Below are 26,894 nucleotides of genomic sequence, written 5' to 3' on the forward strand. Positions count from 1 at the left end.
CTGCTGACGATGGGGGCGGGGGCGGTGAGACGGAGGGAATGTCACTACAAGGCAGTGCCGACAGCTCCAAGTGGAACATGACAGTTCTCGAAGGGCCTTCAGCCCTTCCACCCCAGGGAATTTCCACCAGCCGCTGCTTTGCACGTGGCTCCGACTTCCCCATGTGCTGTCTTCCCGCCCCGCACCCGCACTCCGAGTGGTGTTTTCGCTAGGAGGAAGTCTGGTGTCAGCTGTTAAATGAAAACATTTCTCTCTCTCTCTCTCTCTCTCTCTCTCTCTCTCTCTCTCTCTCTCTCCCACACACACACACACACACACACACACACACACACAGTGTGGGATATATATATAAAAGAAGAAAATAACCAGCATCCTAATTCCACCTTCTTCCAGGATAAATACTAGTAACATTGATTTCTATACTTTCCTGGCTTTTTTCTATAAATACACACAAGGAGACCTGCACACACACTCAGTACATACTTAAAAAAAAACAAACAAAAAACTGGAGTGTTACAGCTGCTTTTTTCCTGACCATCTCATGGCCATCCTTCCCGTGAACGCACCTCCTTCTGTGAGGGCATTTTAATGGAAGAGCTCTTTGGAACGGAGCTTCTTCCTCAGCCCTGTCTGGAATCCTCCGAGACTCAGGCCGACTCCTCTGGAGCGTAGTGAAGAGACTGAGCCGCCTGCAGGGTTACAAGGTGGCTAGGAGAGGTTTGAGGACCAGAAAGGAGATGTGACGGGAGGCCACAGGGCTTTGCTAAGCCCCTGAGACAAGGGTCTACTGGCTGGGGTTGGACCTGGGCAGGGAAGAATGACATTAACTACAATAATGATGCTACCAGGAGCCATTTGTGGTGTACCTACCATGTGCCAGGCACCGCGCTAGGACGTCATACCTGTTATCTCACGGATCCTCTCGATAAGGCTTTCGGGTACAGGTGTCCCCATTTTCCCTTTTTTTTTTTTTTTTTTGAGACAGAGTCTCACTCTGTTGCCCTGGCTAGAGTGCCGTGGCATCAGCCTAGCTCACAGCAACCTCAAACTCCTGGGCTCAAGCAATCCTCCTGCCTCAGCTTCCCGAGTAGCTGGGACTACAGGCATGTGCCACCATGCCCAGCTAATTTTTTCTCTATATATGTTTAGTTGTCCAGCTAATTTCTTTCTATTTTTTATAGTAGAGATGGAGTCTCGCTCTTGCTCAGGCTGGTCTAGAACTCCTGAGCTCAAACAATCCACCCGCCTCGGCCTCCCAGATTGCTAGGATTACAGGCATGAGCCACCACACCCAGCCCGCATTTTCATTTTATTTTCTAAATGTCTATTGCTGGTATGTAGAATATGGTTGATTTTTGTATATTGGCTTTATGTAGAGTGACGTTGTTGAATTCACTCATTAAGTCTGATAGTTTCTCTGTTAATGCCTTTGGATTTTCTGTGCACCTAGTCATGTTATCTATGAATACTGGAAGTTTCACTTCTTCCTTTCCAAGGCTCACACCTTCGAGTTCTGTTTTTCCTGCTTTATCTCACGGCTGAAGACCTCTACTATGATGGGCAGCAGGAGTGGGGACAGAAGGCATCCTTATCTTGTTCCCAACCTCCAGGAAAGGTCTTATATATTCTTCCTTCTTTGGATGGACACTTGGATAGTTTCCTATCTTTCTTCTTTTCTAATTTATGCATTTAAGGCTATGAACTTCCCTTTAAGTATGGCTTTAGCTGCATCCATCCCACAAGTTTTGATATGTCCTATTTTCATTATCTTTCAGTTTCAAAGCTCCATTGAGAATTCTTGCTTACCCCACTGGTTATTTAAATGAATGTGTTTTGCTTAATGTTTGATTATTTTCTGGTTATGTTCTGTTTTTTTATTTCTAGCTAATTCCACTGTAATCAGAAAATATATTCTACATGACTTTAATCCTTTTAAATCTTTTGAGACTTGCTTTATGGCTCAGGTTATATTCTATGTGCACTTGAAAAGAACTTGTATCATGCCTGTTTGAATGAGTGTTCTATATATGTCAATTAGGTCAAGTTTGTTGATTGTGTTGTTAAAATATTCCATATCCTTTTTGATCCTTATTGATTTTTTTCATCTATTTTATCAGATGTTAAGAGAAGTTAAAATCTACCAGTATGATCATGTATTTGTCCATTTCTCCTTTTCATTATGTTAATTCTTGCTTTTCATTCATGTGGAAAAGTGCTCATGATCTATTATGACATGCAAAAAACCCCAGAATTATTTCAAACTGTACTTAAAAACTTGACCTATTAAGAGCATGGATTTGGGGTGGGTCAGACAGACTAGAGATCGAAGCCTCGTTCTTTTGCTCACTGGTTTTACTACTTAAACTTTCTTTCTGAGTGTTGGTTCCATAATCTGCAAACTGGGGTTAACAAGACAATATTGCATTCACAGCTTACAAACATGTTATTTTTTCTCCCATCTTAAATTCCTCACCTTGAGCCCACATCCGCCTCCATCTACCTGTCCCTTCTCCGCAACTCCTTGTAACAGAACTCCAGAATTGTCACAGCCTCACCTCCAGTTTCTCTCCCTCTCCTTTCCGACCTTCTCTGTCAGGCTTGCAGCCCTCTCTCCACCAGGACTCTCCTTCCCAGGGTCACGCTGACGCCACATTGTTGCACGCGACAGGCAGTTCTCTGTCCTTACCTCCCTTGATGAATCAGCAGCATCTGACTCTGCTGAGAGCTCCCTCCTCCTCGACACACCTTCTTCACTTGCTTCCAACACTGTCCACTCTCCTGATCATCCTTGACTCACACCTCCCCAGTGCCCTCACTGGTTCCTCCTCGGGACCAGGGGAGCCCCGACCTCTGCACATTGGAGCAGGCGTTGGAGCCCGGTCCTGGGACCCCTTCTGTTTTATTTCCACTACCACCCTGGGTGATCTCGTTCAGCCTCAAAGTCCTGAAGACTGTCTGTATCCTGACCCCTCTGAAATTTATATCTCTAGCCCAGACCTGTGCTCTGAACAGCGCAGTCAACTCTGCTCGCAGGTCAAAGCGGCATCGCTTTCAAGCCAAACCCCGATTCTTTGCCCACCTAAGTGCCTCCTCCCACGGTCGCCCTCCATCCTCCCAGCTGCTTGGGCTGAAAACACTGGGGTCGTCCTTTCCTTCTCTCCTTCAGTCACTGCCCATCTCTGATCCACTAGTGAGTCTTGCTTCAGAACGTGTCTGGAATCTGACCCGCCTCACTGCCCGGTGCTAGCCCTGGTGGGAGCCACTCCCGTGTCTTACCTGGAGTCCTGCAGGGGGTCCCCAGGCAGCTGGCCTCTTTCCATCCTTGCCCCCACTGTCTCTGTGCCACCAGGCAGCACTCAGAGTGATCCTGTTAAACCGTCAACAAATCGTGCCCTGTGCTCAGAGCCTCGGTGAGCCCAGGTCCTCTGAGAAGCAGACAGAAGACGGGATTAAGTGAGCAGTGATTTTATTAGAAGCCCGTGAGAGAAGACGGGGGGCTGGGGAATGCTAGGAGGGCAGTCCCACTGCGCGCAGGTCTGATCCTGCGGGAAGGAAGGCCGAGGGTCTGCACCCTGGACCGGCACACTGTGACGTGAGTCGCATCTGTGCAAACGCAGCGATGGCTTTCAGAGCCAAGCTGGCGATTCCCAGCCCTTGGTGGATTCCAATCCCTGGAGGTGGAGTCTGCAGAGCAATTCTCTGGACCAGCACAGTCCTGCCCAGGTTCCCTCAGGATCAAAGCCAGGGTCTTGCTCAGGGTCAAAGCCAGCACCCTCATGTGCTCTGTCTGCACAAGAGCACACCAGGCAGGCTCCCGCTGCAGGGCCTTTGTGCTGCTGCTCACTCAGCCGCCTGCTCACACGGGACCTTCCAGCGTGGCCTTCTCTCACCTCCCTCTTAAAACTGCCACCTCCCACTCCCCCTTCCACCCCAACCCCGCCTTCCTTCTGTGTCTCTCCAGCGCCTCTGGCTACCTTTTACTTCGGGGCTGGCTTATTGTCTGTCTCCAGGCCCCTCCCCACCCCACAGCAGCCTAGTGCATACAGTAGGTGCCCCGTGGTCAACTGCTGTATAGATGGGCAGAAGACCATTCTTGCCTTCCAGGATGTCTAGGGTTCCACAGGGCCCAGCACAGGGCAGAGGGGACGGAAGGGACACCCTGTGGCAAGTCTGGAGCATCAGCATTGTGGTTTGTACCCTCCCTCCGGCAGCTCTGCTCCCACGCCGGCCTGGTCCAGCGGGTGTCCTCACTCCCACCCTCAGTCCCTTCTGCTCCTGATCCTCACTGCAGCCCGAGGGACTTTTCTAACACACGACTCTGATTCGGGGTCAAACGAGATTCAGGATCAAGAGAGCCTTTGGCGGTTCCCCACTACCAACGCCTCGGCCTGGAGCTGGGGTGCTCCCTCTCCACTGAGAGCTCCTTTCTGAGCAACGCCCCAGATCTCACCGTCACCCCAGCGTCCAGGACCCTCAGATCAGGTTCAGGCCCAGGACAGCTGACCTGGGCTCTGGCCTCAGCCCAGCTGGAGGAAGGCCTTGGCCCTGACTTCACACTTCTGCCAGCTCGTGACCTTTCAGGCCAGCACTGCTGACCCAGGTGCAGAGAGCAGAAAAGGGCCTGGAGGGCCTGGGCCCCAGACAAACAGCCCAGCCCAGCCTGAATACGGCACAGCAGGGCCCGGCACAGCCCTACGGGCCACTTGGGAAGCCCGTGCAGGCACGCCTAAGGGAGGCTGTCCTCGTCATTGTCATCACCACGGAGGGCCAGGAGGAGCTGGTTCAGAGGTTCCGAGGGTGTCCTGTTGACAAGGCTGCACACTGCATTTCACAGTCTGGTGATTGGGTCACACCCTGAATACAAATGCAGCCCAGCAGGTCAGGACTTGTCAAAGACTTCACTCAGCAGCTGCTAATTGGTGGCCACCTCCACAGCAGCCCTGCCCTCAGAGGCACGGCTGCTCCTGCCCTGCCTGCTGTACAGCCGCCCCGTGCCCACCCGCCGCATGGGTTAGTGGCCTGCAGGGTTCCAGGGCAGAGTCCTCTTCTTGGGCTCTGAATCCCCTGGCCTCTCTGGGCTCATGTGTGCCAGGCAGCCCATCTGAGCTGGGCAGAAAGGAGAGAGGACCACCCGTGGGACCCCAGGTCTGCTTCCCTGCCGAGATGCCAGCTGACAGGCTGTTTCCCTCCCTTCTCTCTGTGACCAGAAACGTCCAGCTCGGAGGGATCCAGCTTGGAAGGGCTGTCAGATCCACCCAAACTTGGAGGAGTGCAGGCCTAGGAGGACAGAGGGTGGGGCCAAAGGGCTGCCCAGGAGCATCCCCCCACCCCGTGCCAGGCTGGGGGGCAGCTGATGGTCTGGGCGGGCATGAAGACCGCACAGGCCAGAGCAGGCCTTGAAGTTTCTTCCACCGGAAATGGGGCTTCTCCCTGGGGGGGCCCTGCCCCCTTTCCTACTGGGAGGCAGGGTGGAGGCCTCTCTCTCAAGACCCACCCTGTTTCTGGCTCAGAGACCCCTTGAACTTGTCCCCAGGGCCACTCGATCATCCCTGTGGCTGATGCCCTTGAAGTGAGGGTCTCCCAAGCGCCAAATGGTTTATTACACAGATTTTCATGCCCGGTTGCCTCTTGGCGCCTCCCTCCCCCCTCCCTCCTCCCCTCCCACCTCCCGCCCTCCTCCTGCCTCTGAGCACCACCTGTCTCTCCAGCCTGCCTCGGCAACCCCTGCTTGCCTGTTGCCAGGGAAACCGCCTCCTTGGCAACCAGCCGGCATCCATATGACACGTTCACTTGCACACGGGAAGGAATGGCTTTGCTCTTGCTTAGGCTGTTTGTGGGCTGTGCTCTGGAGCCCAGTGGGTTCTGAGGGAGGGTCCGGGCTGTGACCACAGCAGGGTGGGGGGGAGCAGACATCACGCCTCCCTCGATGATCACTCAACAGTGGCTTATTAAGCACCCACTATTTGCCTATGTGCAGGACCTTCAGGCACAATATCTCATTTAATCATGCATTGAGCCTGCAAGATAGATATGATGATTCCCGTTTTACAGATGGGAAAACTGAGACACAGAGAGGGTTTTGTTTGTTTGTTTGTTTGTTTTTAAGGGGTTGCCTATTGCTGACAGGAGTCAGAGCCAAATCTAGTCTTGTCTGACTTCAAAGCCCCAATTCTTCCTACCACCTTCAGGTCTCTGATCAGGCCCCTTGTAGCTGGGCCTAGAGTGAGTGTGGCCCGAAGACACACCCAAGAGGGCGAGGAGCCCCTCACCACAGCCCATTTGGTGCCGCTCCCTTTGTGCCAAGCACAGCTGTAGGGCCAGGAGCCAGAGACAAACCAGGCACAGTCTCTGCCCTCGAGGGGCTTCCAGTCTGGTTGGGGGCTGGTGGGGAGCGGGCTCTGACCTGGCCCCAGGCAGGGAGCGGTAGAGGCCAGGGTCTCCGCCGAGCACACCTCCCCCTTGGCTGCCTTAGGAGGGGCGTGGGCAGCACTGGAGCTGTGGTCTCAGAGTGGGCAGTGGGAGCCTGGGACCTCCGAGGAGGAGCGCTGGGGAATGATGGGAGCCCAGGTGGCCCGGAATGGGTAGCTGAGGGGGATGAAAGGAAAATGACAGGCAGGTGGAGGGGGAGAGAGGGTGCTGAAAGCCAGGGCTGGGCTCCGGATTCCCCCAGCAGGGCACAGCCTTGATGGGCGAGGACTGTGACCTCAGCGGGTGCCTAGGTCATCCATGAGCACAGGCTGGGGTGGGGATCAGGGAGACCTACAGGATGAGGGTGGGTGGGTAGGTGGGACCCTCACAGGGACAGGGGCTTTGAACCAGGGGAACGAGGGCAGATGTAGGGGGGTGTCCTATTGGAGCAGTGGCCACAGGTGTCATGCAGGCGCTGCTGGCTGCCAGGCCCTGGAGGACCTAAGGACAGGCAGGGACGGCAGGACTATGCCTGGGCCCTTCTTGCCGGCCAGGTGGAAGCCTGGGTAGAGCCTACTGCGCAGAACACAGGCTCTGCTGGAGTCCTCGACCGAGGTGGCAGGAAGCAGAGAGTCAGCCCTCTACAGACAGGGATGGGGGCAGGGGGCTGAGGAAGCGGATGCATGCAGCCTACAGGACTCTGCCCTCCCCTGGCCTCTCCCAGTGGGGTGGGTGACAGCATGGGAGGCTACCATGGGGCCTGGGGACTGCCCCAGCCTACCTGCCTCTGACCCTGGCACCCTGTCTCCTGCAGGCCCTGCAGCGCCGAGAGACCGAGGTCTACGCGTGCCTTGAGAGCGAGGATGGCAGCCCGCCCGCCGCCCGAAGTCCGCCCTCCCAGGTATGCAGGGGCTGGGGCTACAAGCCCCGGGCCTGGGGACACCAATTCTGGCTTCTCATTCCATCTGGCCCTCTCATCATCTGCGAAGTGGGGTTACATAGGATATGGAAACCAGCCACCTGCTGCTGAATCTCAGCCCTCTCCCAGGCAACCGGCTGCTGGTCAGGAGGACTGGTGGGTATGAATTCCTCTCCAGCCCTTAGCAGCTGTGCAGCCCTGGCCAAGGTACCTGACTTTGCTGTGCCTGAGTCACCTTGTCTGTAAACTGAGGAGTCTAACAGTACCCACCTCATAGATAGAAGGTTGTGCTGAGAGGGCTGCCCAGGACCCCATAGGTGCCCGTGCACATGAGCAATCGTAACTACCACTGGGCGCAGTGTCTACACTGCCCCATCAGGCAAGGGTTGTTAGGCTTCTAGCTGCCCCCAGGCTGGGGTTAGCTAAAGTCAGGAGCTGGCATGTGAGCTGGTACGGGCTCGCTGGCCTGGTCAAGGCTCTGTTACTGCCGTGCCAGGACCTTAGGCATATTATTTAGTCATACTTTCTCTCTTAAACCTCAGTTTGCTCATCTGTAAAGTGGATGAGCGGTGTTTTCCTGCAATACCAACTACCCCAAATTCAAATTAGTTCCAAGGTGAATTGCATCTGCTGCACCAGAGCTTTGAACAGTATAAAGTCGAGGTGCTGTTAACTGGTACAGAATTCACGGGCACTGTGGAGGTGTCGTTGGGGAGTGCAGGGGGCTGGTGCTTGGTCTTCTCTGGCCCAGGCTGGCACTATTTGTTGAATCTCCTACTCTCAAAGCCCTTTCTATATGCAGTCCTGAACTAGGACTGGACGCAGGGCTTCCCCATCCTGGGACCCCCAAGGATGTCTGGGCCACCTCAGGCAGGGACGGCCCTGTGCTAGGCCCTGGGGTGCTAGACAGGAGAATGAGGCAAGTTCCTGCCCTCTGGGAGCCTCAGACTACAGGAACAGGGTCCCCAACACCATGACACACAGAGACATCTGTAGCCCTATTTTGAGGGATGGACTCTGGGGAAGGACCGGTCCAGGGCTGGGGGGCAGGGAGGGGTCTCTGCTACTCTAAGATGAGCCCTCCATAGACAGAGTGAGTAGGAGGCAGTCAGGGAACAGGTGGGGGGCATCCCAGGCAGGGGGAAGAGCGTGCGGGGCAGCGAAGGGGAGGCGGGCACGGCTGGAGGGCAGAGAGCGGGGTGGGGGTAGCGTGGTGGGAGAAGAGGCTGGCAAGGGGGGGGCAACACCCCCAAAAGCTACACAGGAGGCAATCTGTTGCCTCTGCCTAAAAGTAAATTAGTGCAAGTTCATTCTTTTTCTACCTAATATTCCCCCTCCCCTCTCTCTCTCTCTCTCTCTTGTTTTTTTTCCATCCAGGAGAAACGGTGTAGACTTGAGGACGACAGTGAATTGAACCTGGTCTATGAAAACCTCTAGGATGGCTCCGCTCCCCGAGGACCTACTCCTGGATCAGAGGCCGGCCAGTCCCTCCCTCCGAAGGACTTGATCTGACCCAGGAGTAAGGCCCCAGGGGCACCCCATCCCTCACCCTGGCATTCAAGGCCCTTCCTGCCCCATTCAAGGACCTCGGCCAGCCGCACTCCCCCGACCTGTGCTCCGGCCACCGAGTGTTTTCCATCTTTGGCCTTTGCCCAGGCTGTTCCCTCCGTCCTGTGGAACCCTCCTCTCCTGGCCCAGCCGGCAATGTGCTACTCAGTCTCCCAGGGCTCTCTTGGACGCCACCCATTCCCGGAGCCCTCAGCACCCCCTCACGCCCCACAGAGGGGTGCATGCGACTTCCTCGGTGCCAGCCTGTGCCAAGAAAGGCCCCTGTCTGGTGGAGTGGAGAGCGGAGAATGACTGCTCAGCTGGGCCAAAGGCATGAGGCAGCCACCAGCGGGGAGCACGGGGTGGCATGGGAGGCATGGGGTGTGGGCAAGGAGGATGAACCTCGCAGAGGGTGGGACGAGGCTTAGGGACAGATCTGGAGGCCGAGGATGTGGCTGGTGGTGGTTGGCAGGCTAGGCACCAGCAGCAGGGAGGGTCCGGGTGCATGCGGGTGAGGAGGGGACCTGTGTGTTTGGGGCAGGGCAGCGGGACGGGGGCCAAAAAGGAGCCGAGCAAACGGCTCGGCCCCCATGGGCCTGGCCTCTATGCTCGCTGTGCCCCTGCTCCTGGCCTTTTGCTCCCTGGGCCTTCCCCACGGGGCCTCAGCTGCCCTTCCTTCCGCCCCAAGGCCCAGGCCCCCAAAGTCCCCTCGTCTGGCCTATCCCGACACCACCACCTGTGGCCCCTCCAGTCCTCCTCTGTCTCTATCTGCCTTAGGCCCCATCCCTGGCCCCCTGTGGACTGAAGCCCCAGGGCCCCGCGGCCACCTCTCTCCAGTGTCCAGCTATGTCGCTTGGTGCTCACGGGCAGAGGGTGGGTCCCCGCATGTGGGCCCCCCATGGAGGGTGGCTCCTCAGCGCCTGGCCCTGAGCCATTTCTGCTGCTCTTAGCACCCACCCGCCCTCATTCCCCCTCATGGGGCAGCCCCGCAGTGTCACTGGAAACCCATTCCCAGGCAGCAGGGGTCAGTGTGGTCCAGCTCTCTGCTCTGCTCCCCCCTCCCCTGCATCCTGCCCTGGGCTTTCCCACTGTTGGTTCATTTGTGAATTAGGCAGGTGAATCCCCTCTCCCCACCTCCTGGGCTGCCCCAGAGGTCCCTCTGCTAGGGGGGACCAGGCGTCCCTGGGCCCACAGGACGGCCAGTGGCCTTCCGGCTTGGTTCTGAGCCCGGCCTTCAAGCACGCAGCAAGGAGGGCTCTTAGTGAGATTGCCAGGCTGTGGTGAGGCCCAGCCTTCCAGGAAGCTGGGTTTTAATGAACTCCATGCTGCTCAGGAAGGCGAAACTGCTGTGCACAGCTGCTCCCCAGCTCCCGACTCCAGCAGCCTTAGGTGGGGGCCAGGGCTGGGGCGAGGGGCACAGTGCAGTGGGCCTCCCCTGGGGAAGGCGAAGGCAGCAAGCCCAAGAGGGGCCACCTCCCAAGGCCTTCTGGCCCTCTCTGCCTTCAGCCCCTGGACCCTAGACCCTCTGCTGGGACTCAGCCTTTTCCAGGAGTAGTGAGGGGGCCTGATGGGGACTTCGCTGCCATGCCCTGACCCGGGCCCCAGCGTCTCTGCACGGAGCAGCTGAGGGATCCGGACAAGACCACCCAATACCTTGCATGGTTCCCACCACACTTGGAATAAAGTTGCAGCTCCTCCTTGTGGCCTATGAGACCCTCGGGCACTGACCCATCACCCCTCTGGTGGACACTGCTGGAGTCCACCAGGTGCTGAGGTCTTCAGTGAGGGAGGAGAGAGGCAGGAAGGAGGAGGAGGGTGTAGGGTGGAAGGTGGGGCCCTAAGAGGGCTGCGACACAAGGGAGGGTAGAGGAAGAATGTTCTGGGACTCCCAGTGGGCAGCAAAGAAGACTGAGCACCTGTTCCCAGCCCCTGCAGAGACGAGCTGGCGCAGGGCAAGTGGTGGCAGATAAATTCAGGGTAGGGGTGCAGGGGGCAGGGGGAAGGAGGAGGAACAGAGGGGCGGGGGAGGACCATGAACGTGAGCTCCCTGAGGGCTCTGCATGGGTGGGGCAGAGAAGAGAGAGGACCTGCCCTTGGGCACCAGCTCCACCTGCCAGCAGCAAGTCGCTGCCCACCCGAGCCTTGGCTTCCAGTGACAATCAAGACCACTCAGTGTCTCTCAGAGAGGACAGATGGGGACTCCCTGGCCCACATGGAGGCTCAGCGGGTGTGCGTTTCCTTCAAGAGTCATCCTTCAGGAGAAACAGGCTGCCGGGGAAGTGGGAAGGGTGTCTGCTAAGTGAGGGGCAGGCGTCCCTGGGAGGTGGGGCCCCGGGCGGGCTCTGCAGCCACCCCCACAAGAAGCACCTGGGAAGCGGCATGCTCAGGTGGGCAGGTAGGGGCTGCCCGGCGCTGGGGAAGGGGCAGGGCAAGCAGAGGGGTGAGGGAGGAGCTCTGGACCTGGGACGGCACAGACTGAGAGAGCTGGGAGGGGCGGGGGAAGGGAGCCCAGGACCTTCAAGGAAGGGCAGGACGGCCCTGCAGGACCTTCCCCCAGGGTCCAGGGCAGGAGGGCCGGGGGTGCTTCCCTCTTCCTGGCCTGGCCCTGCCCTGCTGGGATTTCCACCCCCACCCCACCTGCCCTGCGCTCCTCGGTCTCAGCACCACCCCCTTCAGAGCCTCAGGGCATCTGACACCCTCGGGCTCCCCAGGCTCCCGGCCTCTCTCTCCGGGACAGCTTCGGTCATAAACGGCCAGAAATTGCTCCCTCTGGCTCCTGCTCCTTCCAGCACTTGCTTGAGAAAAGCTTCCCGGGGAAACCAAGCCCAGGAACTTGAAGTGGGAGCAAGAGGTGGGGGCCCCTCCTCAGCAAAAATTTCCAGAGGATTCTGGCAGCAGTTTCCATGGGAACACGTGCTGGTTATAACACCAGCCTCGGTGGGGCAGGGTTCCCTTTCACGCCAGGACCCAGGACGCCGGCGAGTGCTGGCCTGGGCGGCGCTCACAAACCTGAAGGCTAGTTACAGGCGAAACCTGCCCCCCACCCTTTTTGTTTAAACACATTCTAATTTAAAGGCCATGCTCCATTCTAAGGATGCCTCTGGGATTTCAGAGATGGATTTTTATGTAGTTCAATAGTTTTCTTGGCAGACAGCTCAGCCAGGAGAGGTGGGCGGTTGCCTCAGCCCAGCCAGGCTGAGTGGTGTCTCTCTGTCCCTCCAGAATGCCAGGGGATGTCATTTGCCCACCCAAGGGGCTTCCCCAACCCTGAATTCAGACTTCAAGAGTTGAGGACGTGGGCATGAGGGTGGAAGACACCCTCCTTCCTTGACCTATGGTCATATTTATGGCCTCTGAGCCTTGCCTGAGCGTGGGTCGGGCCATCCTCTCTGTGCTGGGTGATAGCATGTGTTTTTTTGTGTGTGTATGTAGGTGACATATGCAGGTGACAGAGGCATATGTTATGGTAAAACATTAAAACTCCAGCAAAGTAAAATTCCTGGTGATGCACCTGCCACCTCCCAGCCTCCCTCCCGATCCCCTCCCCAGAGATAACCGACTGGGTCATCCGGGAGTGTTTTCTCCGCTGCTGTTTGCATTGCATCTGTGTACATACGTGCGAACATGGAAAATACACGGTGTCTGTGTGGGCTCCACACAGCTCCCATGGAGCCGTTCTGTAGGTGTTGTTTGCACTCGCTTTGTGCACGCGGCCCCACGTGGTGGGGATCTGCCTGAGACAACACACTGGAGCTGCCAGACTCTAATTACAGGGAAGGATTCTGCAGAATGGATGGATCCTAATTTAATCAGGCCCCTATCGAAGGCCTTTTCAGTTGTTTACGATTTTTCAGCCTCACATAAGGTGCTGCAGGGAACATCCTTGTAAGTGCCTCCTTGGACACATCTGCAAAACTTTCTCTGCAGGAAATGACTAAAAGGGATTCCTGGGGCCCAGGGTGTGGAAATTCACTGTTTTAACAGACGCTGCCAGATCTGAGGCACTGAGGCGGTACTGGTTTCTGTTCCTGTGACTCTATCTAGAGTATCTCGTTTAATCCGGAAAACAGCCCTGCAAAGTGGGGGGCTGATATCCCGGCTTTACCAAGGTAGAAGCTACCCTTCAGAGGGGCTGGCTGGCTACAGGTCACACAGCCCAGAAGGGGCAACACCCTCCACAGGCCAGGGGCGGGAAGTGGGGGGAGGCAGAAAGAGCCATCAAGGGACTTGATGTCCCCAGAACCAGGGAAGCCCATGGAAGGACAAAACTCCTTCAAAGACAGCCTGTCAGCCTCACATTACTCATATCCAATTTCTCAAAATTGTGTGTGTGTGTATTTTGGGGGGGTCCTCCTGCCTCCCTGTGGTCTGTCTCCTTGGGGAAATGGAGGCAGGTCAGTAGAGGCTGCGGGGGTGGGCTTGGCTTCTGGCAGCCTGGACTGTTCCCAGGCACAGCATGCCTGGAGGGGTGAGCTGCCTCTTAGAAGCTTTATAATCCGGGATAATGCTGCTGTAATTGGCCTTGTTTTGCTTTTACAATCCTCTCGTTACCTGAAAGCCTACTTTGCAAACGCTATATCTGGGGTGGGTTTATTTTACCGCTTTGTGGACCTTGAGGGGCCAAGGAGCATGGGCTCTTCCTCTCTCCCATCGCATGCCCCATCCCCACTCCCCGGCGACTCTGGCTGACCTGGCCTTGCTCAGGACACAGCCCTGCACCTGCCTCCCCACCATGGGCCTGGGCTGAGCTGGGGACTGCTCTCCTCCCCAGAACCCCCATCACGCCCACCCATCAGAGCCTCCCTCCAACCCCACCTCCTCCCAGCCCTTCCCAGTCTCTGCACCAAACTGAGCTGTCTATAGCACAGACCTGGCCCTTTCACCCTCCACTCAAATCCCTGCGCTACCCTACAGTTGTGGTCAATTTGTTGCAATAAGGGGGCCAAGATCATTCAGTGGAGAAAGAATAGTCTTTTCAACAAATAGCGCTGGGAGAACTGGACCTCCACACCCTGAGGATGAAGCTGGACCCTGACCTCACACCCTGTACCAAACCTCACCGTGGCTTCCACAGTCCACAGGATCGAGGCTTGACCCCTTAGCCTTGCACTCAGGGCTCTTGCCACCCCTTCATTCTTTCAACATTTGTCCTGCTCTGACTACGTGTCAGGCCCCTTGCTGGGGCTGGAATAAGAGACAGAGGATGCTTCTGTCTTTGCAGAGTCCACAGCTCATTTCTGACCAGCTCCAGCTGGCCCAAAGTCACCCCACGCCCATCCATGCTCCCATCATGGCTGCTGCTCCTCAAGATGCCGAACTCCCCACCTCTGAGCCTGTGCTCCTCCCATTCTCTCCGCCAAGGCCCTGCACCTTTGCCTGAGGAGTTTCTGCTTGAATACCACCTCCTCCATGAAGTCTTCCAGAAACCCCGTCCCCGACAAAGCAGTTTCTTCAATCCTTTTCCTGCTCTTTCCTTCCCTGAATCAATTCCTCTCCCCAGGAAGCCCTGAGCTTCCCAGCAGGCAGACACCTTATTTGCCTCTCTTTGTCCATGCCTGACTCCTGGCAGGGGCTCGGGAGCCATTTGTTACAAGAAATAAATGAATCTTTTCCTCTCCTGGTAATTCAGGAAAGGAAATTCAGTGCCTGTTCTTGCTGAAAAACAGAATATGTTTCGTTTTCAATTTACAGGAAGTGATTTCTAATTAGTATGTGACCCATTTTATGTATGTGGAAATTGAGACAGACGTGCTGCTGCACCGCAACACCAGGAGAGGCAAGACACTGAAAAGTGCAGGTCCTGGAAGGCCAGCACCCCCCATCTAATGGGGACAGGGTGGCTCTGTGCCGAGCTGTTGGAGGCCAGGCCAGGCACAAGGGAAAAGCCAGCTGTCCTTCCGCCCCCATTCAACTCCTGGCTGCCAAGGCTGTCAAGAGGCTCCGATGACATGTGCCTGCAGACTGCGCATCAGGGGCCGTGAGCCCTGTTAGGGTGGTTCTGCTAATTGATTCTAGAAGCTCCTGTCACTGCCAGGGGACACCTTGGCAAGTTCAGCAATGTCCTGACCGCTGTCTCTGGCCTCACCAGATGGCCTCCCTTCCTGCTTCAGCTGTCTCTAGGCTCAGCCTGACACCCCCAACCATTTAAGGCCTGAGGCCCTCCCAGTAGCCAGCAGAACCGACCAGCCCAGCTGGGGGGTGGGGGGTGGGAGCACTGGAGACCCCTCCTTGTGGGTCCCTCATGTTCCAGCCTGGTCACAGCCATCCCAAGAGTGGCTTGGTTGGTGGAGGAGGCTCAGGGCTGCTCAGTCAGGACTCAGCCTCAAATGCCCCCCACCTTCCTCCAGTGGCCCCACAGCCTACTGCCTCCTATGGGTGGAGAACCCCGATGTGCCACATGACTGGAGTGCAGCCAGGAGACCTGCTGGCCTCCCTCATCCGTTAGGACGGTCTATATGGCCGAGCCCTGGGGACGGGGGCTGACATTGGAGCCAAGGGCAGGCCCAGGAATAAAAATGGTAATCATGGTGATGCAAAGAGAGCCGTGAGCCCTGAGCCCTTACAGCCCAGCCCCCCATCATCCTGTGCAGTGGAGTATCCCTGTCTCAGCGGACAACGAAAGGAAAGGAAGCTGTGAGGGGCTGAGGAGGAAGCTGACCCCAGGCCACTCTGGCCCCCGAGGCTCTGCTCTCCCCACCGCATGTCAGGGCCCAGGGTGCTGCTGTCTTCTTTCTGCATACAAGCCTGGGGTGTGAGATCGTGGAGAGCATCAACATGTGCCATCCTAAAACTGCCCTGCTTTAGGGAACTGCTAATGGCCACGGGGCTTCTTTAGGGGGTAATAGAAATGTTCTGGAATTAGATAGCAGTGATGGTTGTTCAACCTTGTGAATGTGCTAAGAACTACTGAATTGTACCCTTTAAGAGGGTGAATTTTATGATATGTGAATTACATTTCAATAATATAAACCAAAAACAAACAAAAAGCTGCCCTGTTTAAACACTTTCTGTGTCCCTTGTTCTTTACCCCTAGGACAGAGCGCGTGTGCTCACACACACTCACTCACTCACTTCCCTGGGACCTGGCCCAGCACCCTCCACCCCAGCCTGCCGCTCCTCCCTCCCTCCTTCCAAAGGGCCCTTCTGTGTCCTCTTCCAATTTCCAGGCTCGGGCACATGAAGCTCCTTCTGCCTAACAGCTAGTGAAATGCCTACTGAGTTCTTATCTGGATACAAGCGTGGATCCCATTTTACAGGTGAGATAACTGAGCCTCAGAGAGATGTAGCAACTTGCCCAAGGCCACCTAGCTGGCAGATGGTGCAGCTGCGATGAAGCCCTAGCAGTGGCTTCCCATGATCTGAACCACTTTGCTCTGTGGCCTTCTGTGGTAGGCTGCATAATGCCCCCCAAGATGTCCACATCCTAATCCCTGAAACCTGTAAATGTTACCTTATATGGCAGAGACTTTGCAGATGTGATTAAGGATCTTGAGATGGGGAGATTATCCTGGATCATTATAATCACAACTGTCCTCACAAGAGGGATGCAGAGGGAGATTACCAAGGGGGACAGCGGCAATGTGACGATGGAACAGGGAAAGGATTTGAAGGTGCTGCGCCACTGGCTTTGAGATGAAAGAGGGGCCATAGCCAGGGAATTTAGCTCTAGACGCAGGAAAGGGCAAGGAAGTGGATACTCCTCTAAGCGTCTGGAGGGAACGTAGCCCTGCAAACACCTTGGTTTCTGTTTATTGAAACTGATTTTGGATGTCTGGTCTCCGGACCTATAAGAGAAAAAATGTGTGTTGTTTTAAGTCACCAAATTTGTGGGAATTAGTTACAGCAGCCGTAGAAAATGAATACACTTTCCCTCCTAGGAGAGCCTATTCAGCCGCCCAGGCTGAGCCTCTGTGCTCACCCTGACCTGGGGCCTCTTCTCTTGCTCCCAGCACTGAGCTTACCGGGCTGGTGTCATCCTCCAGTTGCCCAAGGGCAGGCACCAGCTCTGGGGCAGAGTGGAGGAGGAAACTGAGGCTTGGAGAGGGGAGGGGAATGCCCCACATCACTCAGCTGGCAAAAGGTAGAGCTGGGGAATGTGTGGCCAAGAGATGACCAGGGCACCCAAGCTGAAGGCCTCTTGAGAGAAGAGGCCACACCTGCTGCCACTGCCCCTGGGTATCAAGTGCAGCACCCATCTGGGCCCGCACAGAATTGCACCATTCCTGGTGGGCTTGGCTTTAGGGAAACCTGATAGCAAATTTCAAACCAATAAGAGCAAATAAATGAGGGGTGATTACCGACAATAGGAGAGGATACGCGGCGGGGTGCCTCCAAATAGCATCTCCCCAGCACGTTGTAAGTGCTTTATAGGTCATTAACTACTTGACAGAGAAAGCCTGACACTTAAAGCAAAGAATTTGGAGCCTCTACCAGGGAAAATCAATCAGAAATGAAGGTAGAGCATCGGTGGTGTTAAGATGTACCGGGTGGGCAAACGGGATTTGATTTACACATAACTTTAAGGCCCTCTCCATTGTGTAAAGTGAGGCACGCTGGTATTTGAGGCCATTTATAAATCCCAAATGAGAGTTTAGAAAAACTTAACCTCCCCTGCCATTTTGTTGTTGTTGTTAATGAAATATTTCAAAGACATGGAAAAGCACACAGACAAATTTAAACATTTAAGCCCACCACCTGACTCTGTCAAATAAAACATTACAGCCATGGTTGAAGCATCTACTTTTTCAAAAAAATGTTACTTGTTTTTTCTTCCTGCCTGTTCAAATCCCTTCTGTCCTCTGGCTCCACCTTGTCAAGGAGACCTAAGCTGACCAACCACCCTTGCCCAAGACATTGCTCCTTTCTCTGAAATCAGAGTGCAATTACTGCCTCTTTAATTAACTTGGCAATTAATCACCAGCTGCTTGTGAAACAGCTTTTATTGTCCTTGTCTATCTCAGAGGTGGGTGGGGGTGAGGACCAGGAGTGCCGGGGGAGGAGGGGACGGGCTGGCAGGGCCCTCCTTGGGCACGAGGCTAGGGCAGGGTCAGCTAGAAAGGAGGCCTGAGAAGGCTTGTTACTCGGAGGGTGGGCTCCATCCTGCCTCTGTTTAAGCAGCTGCCAGGAACCAGGATCCAAGATGAGCTGTGGAAACCCAAGAGAGCAGTGGGCAGCCAGGAGGTGGATCCACGCTGGGTGGCCTCAGGGTTTCTGCTCTCGGTATTCCCCTCTAATCAGAATGTTCTTTCCTCCCTGAGCTTTGTAGAATTGTGTCCCCCAAAATGAAATGTTGAAGTCCTAACCATGGATACCTGTGCATGTGATCTGATTTGGAAATAGGGTCTTTGCAGATGTAATCAAGTTAAGATGAGGTCATACTGGGTTAGTATAGATGTCACTATAAGAAGGCCATGTGAAGACACAGACACAGGGAGAGCTGTGTCAAGCTGGCTCCTCTGCATGCCTGAATCTGGCTGCCCACTGTACCTGAGACAGGACCTCAGACAGCATTTTTCTTGTTGATTAACCCTCCTCGTGTCCAACTCTAGGAGCAGTTCCTACACCCTCCTTTGTTAGAGGAACCCTCTCCTTCATCCCATCTCAGACACCATCTCTCTCAATCAAAAGACCCACCTGGGGAGTTCCCAAGGACTCCCCGAAAGAGAACAGCATCTCTGCTCCAGTCAGTTTGCTTAATGATACTCCCCATGGATCCCCCAGGAAAATCCACCCCACACGCCCCCAAACTGTCAGGTAGGCAACGTAGCCTGGTTTGAGCAGAGTGCTTCTAATTTTTTCTTCTTCTGATTTGGGGATGGGGTGGGGTGGGGAAGGAATTCCCAGGAAGGGAGAGGGCCCAGCACGTTACCAGGAATTTAATGTGGAGGCAGGGGCTACCTCATTCATACTGCCAAGCACAGCACTGGTACAGCACGTTCACTGAAATAACATCTGAAACCGTCTTCTGCTCTAATCCAACACTCTCTTTTGATAGGTGGGAAACGGAGGCTGTGACGCCGCCCAGGGCAGTGCCGTGCGGAAGAGACCTTTGGTCCAGTGATGGATGCGTGTCCCAGCATCGGCTCAGCCATTCATTCCCAGTCCCCGCATTTCTCTGCACCTTGGTTTCTCTCTCCTTGGTGGGGAATAGTAATACCATCTCCTAGGGATGTTGCCAGTATTAAAGATAGTTGCAAAAACCTGCATGCATATTTTCTATTAATTCATTCAGCTCCTGAATTAACGTTTTAAGCGCCTACTGTGTGCTAGGCCCTGGGGATGCAGTGGTGAGCAGCACAATCTCGGTGTCCCGACCTCAAGGTGTTATTTGGTGGAGAAGGACAAGAAAATGCAGTTACCCCCCGGGGTGGTGTTATGAGAGGGAGCACAGAAGCACAGAGGGGAAAGCTGCAGAGTTCAGAGGGGCCCAAGAGAGCAGCTGCCGCCTTAGGAAAGAAAAGGCAAAGAATGAAATCCGCAAGCCCCCACCCCCACTGTCTGAGCCCCTTCTTCGTCCCAGCCAATCAGGCGTCAGCAACGCCGGCCGGCCGACCAATCAGGAGCCGGAACAGGAGCCCCAGTCGCAGGCCTCGGTCTCCCCCGGGAGCGCGGCCGGAGCCGGCGCGCCCCGCCCCGCCCCGCCCCGGCCCCGCCCCCTGCCCCGCCGCGACTGGCGCTGCCGGCTGCGAGCCCGGTGGCCGGCGGCCGGCCGCTCGGGCCGAGCATTGTCCTAAGAGCCAAAAAAAGGGAGAAGGGGGCTGGGGGGACAGCCACGTGGCCGCAGGAGGATTTACAACATTTTCTTTCGCCAGCTACAATATTGCAAAAGATGTGAAAGAGACAGCACGGCCAGGACCGGAGCGCGAGGGCGCCGGAAGGTAAGCGGCCCCCAGCCGGCTCCGCCGGGACCTGGGACACCGGGAGAGATCGCGGACATCACCCCGACCCTGAGCGGCCGTCGCGGGGTCTGCGTCCAGGTCCGCGCTCTAAAGGGTCTCGTGAGCTTTGGGTGGTGCAGACGCGGCCCCCGAGCTGAAGGCATCTCCGGCGGCCCGGGGGCTGCCGCGGCGGTGCGGACCAGCGCAGGTGGTCCTGCCGAGGCGCCTCCGGAATCCGGAGGTAGTCGAGACTGATCCTCAAGGCTGAGTTTGGCAGTCCGGGTAACTAGCTGCCGGTGATGCTGTGGAGACGCGGACCAATGACCGAGGCACCCTCCAGCGACCTGGGGGCAGATGAGGCTGTGTAGACACGCGCTGTGGTCGAGGAGCCTCAGAACCGCGAGCAGGTGTAGACGCGCGGGTTCCAGGCACGGAAAGTTTGCTGGCCCGCGCTGAGCCCGCTCGCTGGGAGGAAGGGTCTCGCGCAGACCCACGCGCCTGCGAGGGGCGAGGCGCACCCCTGCGGGCGGGCATGGGACTCACCTGTCGCGTCTCAGCCCCTCCCCGCGCGCCTTGGGGGGAACTCCCAGACCCCAGCTGCTGTGATTCGTGTACTCGCTTCCTCCGGAGCGGCAGAAGCTGCGGCTGAGGTAGGAGAGGGAGTTGGGCAGGCAGTAAATGACCCGAGTCCTAGAGCAAGACCAGAGGGATTCATTCATTTTGAGGTTTTTTTTCTTTTTGAGACAGAGTCTTGCTCTGTTGCCCAGGCTAGAGTGCAGTGGTGTCAGCCTAGCTCACAGCAACCTCAAACTCCTGGGCTCAAGCGATCTTCCTGCCTCAGCAGGGACTACCGGCGCATGCCATGACACCCGGCTAATTTTTCTGTTTTTAGTAGAGACGGGTCTCACTATTGCTCAGGCTGGTCTCGAACTCCTGAGATCAAGTGATCCTCGCTCCTCAGCCTCCCAGAGTGCTGGGATTACAGGTGTGATTTTTTTTTTTTTTTTTTTGGGACAGGGTCTTGCTCTGTGGCAGGGCTGGAGTGCCGTGGCCTCATCATAGCTCACTGCAACCTCAAACTCCTGGGCTCCAGCCATCCTCCCGCCTCAGCCACACCCCGGTAGCTAGGACTACAGGTGCACACCACCACACCTGGCTAATTTTTCTATTTTTTGTAGAGACGGGTCAGTATATTGCTCAGGCTGGTCTGGAACTCCTGGCCTCAAGATTCTCCTGCCTCTGCCTCCCAAAGTGCTGGGATTACAAGTGTGAACCACCATGCCTGGCCCCATTTGGAGTCTTTTAGAGCAGTTCAAGCACCCACTCTGCGCCCTGGCTCCGGAGGAGCCTGAGGTGTCTCCATCTCACCTGTGAGGAATCTGAGGGGCCGAGAGGCCAACCTGGTGTCCTATCACACGCTGGTAATAAGAGGAGGGGACTCAAACCCTGTTTTTCCTGGCTCCTTTTCTCCTTCCACTTCCGCCTCAGTGAGGAGAAGGGGTGCCGGGCATGGGGGCCGGTGCAGATGGAACCTGGCCATGGGGTGCAGAGAGGTCAGGCCCCCTGGATCTGCTTCCCACTCCCCCTCTGTGGCTCCCAGTGGTCCCATAGCACCGAGTGAGGCAATGAACGGAGGAGTGAAGGTGGTGGCAGAGAGAGTCCTGGGCAGGTGATGCTGGTGCCCACCTACCTCATGCCCAGGGGTGCTGTGCCTGGGGCAGATCAGGTGGGGCAGAGTATTCATGTGACACTCTCTCCTGTGGCCAGGCTCTGCCACAGGGGAAGGGGGCAGAAGGGTGCCCGTTGGCTGGAGGAGATACCCACATCTAGGGTGGTTCTTGGGAAGGCTCAGTGTGTCATCTCCTATCACCCTCTGTGCCCTTTGCTCCATTCCTACTCCCACATCCTCCCATCTTTCTGACTCCTCCTGCCACAGGGCCTTTTGCACATGTTATTTATTCTTTTGATCAAGAAAAAGTCATCACACACCTATTCTGTGCCAGGCGTGGGCAATTCGGCAGTGAATAAGGCAGGCCCAGTCTCCACCCTCTCAGGGCTTCTGGAGCAGTGAAGAGACATAGGGGGCGGCATGGGGAAAGAAGGCAACCTCCGGTGAAGGCCTCTCTACAGACATGCAAAGTGCCAGAGGGGTTAACGCTACTCCTCCCCAAGCTACTCCTCCCCAAGCCTTCTCTGACCTCTCTGACTTGACATTTCCACCGGGACAACACTCCTAGCCTGGGACCACTCCCTCCATGGACACTTTTGTATCAGTTGGTTAATGTTTGTCCCCGCCCATGGATTATAAGTGCCTTGAGGGCAGGACTCTAATCTCTTCTGGGTGGATGTAGGCAAAGCCAATAAAGGATGGGTAGGATTTCCCCAGAAAAACAGGAGCTGCTCCGCCAGGTCAGGTGTCCAGATGACAGAAACTTTTCTTTCCCCTTCCCTGACCCGAGTCCTGGGCTCTACAGCCCATTTGCTGTTCACAGAAACAAAGTATTAATAAAAGGAACCGGGGGCCTTGTGCAGGGAGAGACCCAGCCCTGATGGGCCACTGCAGCGCCGAGTCTGGCCCGCTGGAGGCAGAGCGGACCGCGGGGAGGCTCGCGGTGGGTGTCTCTCCTGGTCTCTGAGCTCAGACTGCCTGCCTCCTTTCTCCTGTCCTAGCTCTTGGAGGCTTGGTTTCCGTCAAGTGCTGTTCTGGGAGAAGGTAGTGGTCAGTAGGGCCCCCAGGGTGTCCAGGGTACAGGGCCACGGTGACTGCCTTGCTTCCCCCCATCCTGGGTGGGCAGGACCGACCCTGGGCAGCACCTCTCTGACTCAGGGTTAGGCCTCTGGGCTGAAATAGCTGCTCAGCTGACCCACAGCTCATTCAGACTCTCAGCTGGAAAGTAGGAGTCTGGCTCAGAGGGACGACACTTATTTTTATTTTTCGTAGTTTCTACACAGCTCGAGTTTCTCCCTCCCCTGGCTCCATCAGACCTGTGTGCCTGGCACCTTCCTGTGGCAGGTTATGCTCTCACAGATGCCTGACAAAGCTTCTATTGCGTCACCCAACCCCCCACCGTCCCACTTGAGGGGACTGAGCTGCCGCTGCACGCTGCTAGAGAGCCGGTCTACATGCTGTATTCAGGCTCTGGCAGGGATGGAATAAAAGTGGCCTCCCCACCCACTCACCCTGCCAGCCAGCCCTCCTGCCTGGAATGGCTTTAAAAAAATTAATTTGCAGTGATTTACTCCCTTCTGTTCTGTGGGGATCACCGGTGTTTTAAATATGTATTTAAATCAGATTCACTGCTTTCAGCTAAAGTTCATCTGCCTCCCTGCACCAAGCAGAAAGAGCACTGGATTCAGAATCAGGTGACTCAGAAGTTCAGAACAAGTTCTGCTAATGATGAGCTGTGTGACCTTGGGCAAATTACTTAACCTCTCTGCGTCTTCATTGGCTCCTCTGGAAACTGAGGTTAATGATAATCCCTCCCTCGCAGGGTGTTTTGAGAATTAAATTAGATAATGCTCAGGGAAGACCTGTGCAATGCCAGGCGGGTGTTTTCTGTTCCCCAGTACTGGCTGTCCTGCTAACTAGCCTGGTGACCTTGGGCAGGCCACTCAGCCACCCCTGGCCTCAATTTCCTCATCTGTAAATCCACAAGGTTTGTGAGATGAGGGACCAGAGCCCCTTGCCCCCAGCCCTGAGCCTCCATTCACCTCGGGCCCTCTGCCAGACTTTGTCCCCTCGACCACCCCTTTTCCTTTTTGCTTGTTATCTGAGCACTGGGTTTTAATTGGAGGTGGCCCCCTCCCCAGCTACCACTCTTCCAGCTTGCTGTGAAGTCTCAGGGTTGCAGCCCTGAGGGGCCTGCAGTTCCTCGAGCATTTTCAGGGGCAATTAGCTGCGATGTCACAGGCCTAGGAGGTGGCCTCAGTGGGCGCTTGGCCAGGCCTCCAGGAGGCCAGGACCCGGCTCTGTCTGTGGCCTGGGGGGCTCCCCCAGGCCTGGGGGATCCACATTGCTGGCCGTGTCCCCAGGCAGAGCCATTTCCATTTCTGTACTTTACGACTCCTTGAAGCCCCGTCTGAGCGTAAATTAGTTCTACCCTGTGCTTTTGTTGGCAACTGTCGGTGCCTTGGAAGCAAGGGGCTTTGTCAGAAAGAACAAAGCTGTTCGGTGTTTTTCTGATTTGGGGGAAGCGCGCTCCTGGGGGAGGGCTCCGTCGCTTCTCAGTGTCAGTTTTGAGTCCTTGGTTCTCAGACTCGCTGGTTTTGTTTTGGGTTTTTAAGTCCTATGGCTTAAGAGTCACATATGTTTGTGTGTGTGTTGGCTAAGGGATTTTTTTTCCCCTCCTTTTTGGCTTACACAGTGTGTTCTGTGGCAGCTAATTCCAGGGACTGAACTTTTCAAATCACTGCTTCAACAGCTTCTAAAAATCTGGACCTAGTTACTCCTGTCATCCATGTGTAAGGATTTAGAAAAAAAATTGCAAACGCAAGGGTGGGCAGCGGTGAGGGTGTACAGCCCCTGGCACCCACCGTCGACCTGGGGTCAAAGCCGAAATGTCGAGTGCCTCCTGGGAGGGGGGGCGCGGGCTGCTCGGTGCCAGACATCTGGATATTGAGAAAACATCTGGGTGGCTGGGGTTTTCAGGTTTCTGCCTGACATTTAATATCACAAACATTGAGCCTGCCTCATCCCCTGCCAGCCATGGGGCTTCTCCTCCCAAACACACCCAGCCCCTTCCCCCGCCTTCCTGACGGGTAAGAAGCATCCATTCTCTCCAATCCCCCAGTGTGTCCCCCTACCGGAAATCTGATGGGCTCATGACATCATGGCTGGCTGCTGAGCGATGAAGTGGATGCCACAAAGAAATCCGACATCTCGGGTGGATTCTGAAATCAGTTTCCCTCCAGCTGCAGTAACAGGCGTGAAGTCAGGAGAATTTGAGCTTTGTTTAAAAAATAAAAAACAAAACTAAATCTTGCCCTTTATTAAATACAATTTTCTTAAAAACAAGCAAACCTTTTGGACAGCATCCTATTTTAATAGAAACGCTGGGTTTTGTGAAACAAAAGTGGCTAATAAATGGGACCTGAAGCTTCATGTGAGTCGTCCATTTCTGCTGAGTGTTTTGTGTGTCCTTATTCACCAATAAAAGAGGAACTAGCAATGGTTAATCTCTCTTCATTATTCAAATGAGATAGCTTTTTTTTTTTAGGTCAATAAAATTCACAGGGTAAGTTGCTGGTTTATGTTTTTCCAGGAATCCATTTTTATGGAGTGACCTTGGACCTCACCGGTCTGCAGACATTGTATTCCCCTCTGCCAGCTCTCCTGGCTATAACACCCTTATGAGGACGCAGTGAAGCTTTCTGGCCCCCTGGCCAGGCTCCAGGGGATGACCAGTGTGTCAGCAGGGCAGAGCTGGGACTTGTGGGCCAGGCACTTCTTGGGAATGAAAAACCTCTTTGAAGGAAGAGAGTCAGGAGGGGAACAGAAGTAAAGGGACCTGGGACACAAGCCCAGGGTAGCCTGGGAGGGGATCTACTGTCTTCCTTCCCAATAGGGAGCAAAGACCTCAGAAATAGCTCCAGGCCGAGGGGCCCACCTCACCCCTGGAGCAGGCTCAGGTTAAACGAAGTTCAAGATTGTGTGTGTCATGCCAGCCAACTCCCCATTTGAAGTCCCAGACCTGGATTGGAGTCCCACCTGCTCCAGGGACAAGCTGGGGGGCCCTGGGTGAGTCAGACCACCTTCCAGTTTCTTTCCTTGTAACGGGCACAATGACCCTGTCCTGCCTGTCCAGAGAATCAACAGTGCCGGACGCTTCACGCCGCGCCCAGCCACTCTCAAAGGGCTCCAGGGTCTCTCTCAGAGCCAGGAGGGGCCAGTGCGGATTCTGGAGTCAGATCTGCTGCCTGGGTTTGCGTCCCAGCTCTGCCACCTGTTACCTGTATGACCACATTGATCTGCGTGACATTCTCTGCACCTTGGTTTCCTCATTTGTCAAACCATCATAATAATAGGACCAACTCTGTGTAGGGGCTGCCGTGAGGACTGATGGTCTCAGAAGGCCTGGAACGTAGTGAGTGCTCACCACGTGTTAGTGCTCTGACTGTGCCCTGAGTCCAGCAGGCTGGGTGCCAGGTGGGACTGTGGGGCCCGGGATGGGGGGGGCAAGATCAGCACAGGTGAGGATAATCAAGGACCAACAGGAACATCTCCTCATCTCTCTGTGCAGAACTTTCCATGGCTCCTCATTGCCCTTTCCCCTGGGCCTCAACGCACGGTTCTTCTCTCCCCTTGCTCTGTCCCTCCTGCCTTCTCCGGGTGCAGTGCTGACGGGTAGGCAGCTGACTGAGCACCTGCTGTCACGTTGCCTTGTGCACTTTACGTGGATTAATTTGTTTGATTCTCACACCAACCTGTGAAGAGGGACAGTTATCATTCCTGTTTTCCAGAGGCAAAAATGGAGACCTCAGAGGTTAAGTATCTCTGCCCCAAATCCCAGAGCCTGGATTGGAACCAAGGGTCAGGACCCTGAGCTCATCACTTAACCTTGGCTCCGCTGGGCCTTCCTCCTCCTGTTTCCCACCTGCCTTCCCAGAATCCCCATCTTTGTCCGCTGAAACTTACACCAGGTCGGCCAAGAGGCCTTCCTGGCTCTCCCTCCTGCAGCATCATCCGTGAAATTCTGGCTGCGCTGCACGTGCCCCTCAGGGTGTAGCTCTCCATGGTTGGCCCTGGGCCCCCTGTCTGCCTCTCCTGGAGCTCAGGAGCTGGACTGTGGCCAGTTATGTGTCCCCACAAATCCCTGCAGGCCAGGTGAGCAGGCGTTTACTGAGGACCTACTATGTGCAAGATGTGGGACTCATAGGGCAGGTGCCTGCAGCCAATCTGGACTTCTCTCCCAAACCCCAGACCCGTCAAGCCAATGCCTGCTGCCGCAGTTCCACTCAGATGGCCAGGGGGCAGCTCTGCCTCTGCAGGTCACAAGCTGAACTGAAATTCAACCTGAGCCTGCTCCACCCCTGAGCTGTCCCCATCTCACCTCCATTCCCCACTCTCTTGCTTAGGCCAGAAACCTTGCAATCATCCTTGACCTTTGAGGCCCTCTCTCTCTCTCTCTCTCTCTCTCTCTCTC

At 55.6% G+C, this 26,894-nt stretch overlaps 2 protein-coding genes across 4 annotated transcripts in view; both read left to right on the forward strand.

Annotated features, from left to right (window-relative positions):
- The window catches only part of NFAM1 (NFAT activating protein with ITAM motif 1), a 35,364-nt gene extending 24,790 nt beyond the window's left edge, over positions 1 to 10,574 (forward strand). For 2 of the 3 annotated variants that reach the window (XM_045554754.1, XM_045554755.1), the window contains exons 5-6: positions 7,223 to 7,309; positions 8,705 to 10,574. In XM_045554754.1, the coding sequence (XP_045410710.1) occupies positions 7,223 to 7,309; positions 8,705 to 8,764 (147 nt within the window). In that variant the 3' untranslated portion in view covers positions 8,765 to 10,574. Of the gene's footprint in view, positions 1 to 7,222; positions 7,310 to 8,704 lie in introns of those variants that run through there. The other variant, XM_045554757.1, reaches the window with a different exon arrangement.
- An 8,008-nt stretch (positions 10,575 to 18,582) lies between these two features.
- LOC123640499 (translation initiation factor IF-2-like) lies at positions 18,583 to 24,859 on the forward strand. The gene is made up of 3 exons (XM_045555128.1): positions 18,583 to 18,628; positions 19,395 to 19,752; positions 24,543 to 24,859. The coding sequence occupies exons 1-3, from the start codon at positions 18,583 to 18,585 to the stop codon at positions 24,601 to 24,603; spliced, it is 465 nt and encodes a 154-aa protein (XP_045411084.1). The 3' UTR covers positions 24,604 to 24,859.
- Positions 24,860 to 26,894: the final 2,035 nt, after the last annotated feature.

Source organism: Lemur catta, chromosome 6, assembly GCF_020740605.2.
Source record: "Lemur catta isolate mLemCat1 chromosome 6, mLemCat1.pri, whole genome shotgun sequence".
NCBI classification, from domain to species: Eukaryota; Metazoa; Chordata; class Mammalia; order Primates; family Lemuridae; genus Lemur; species Lemur catta.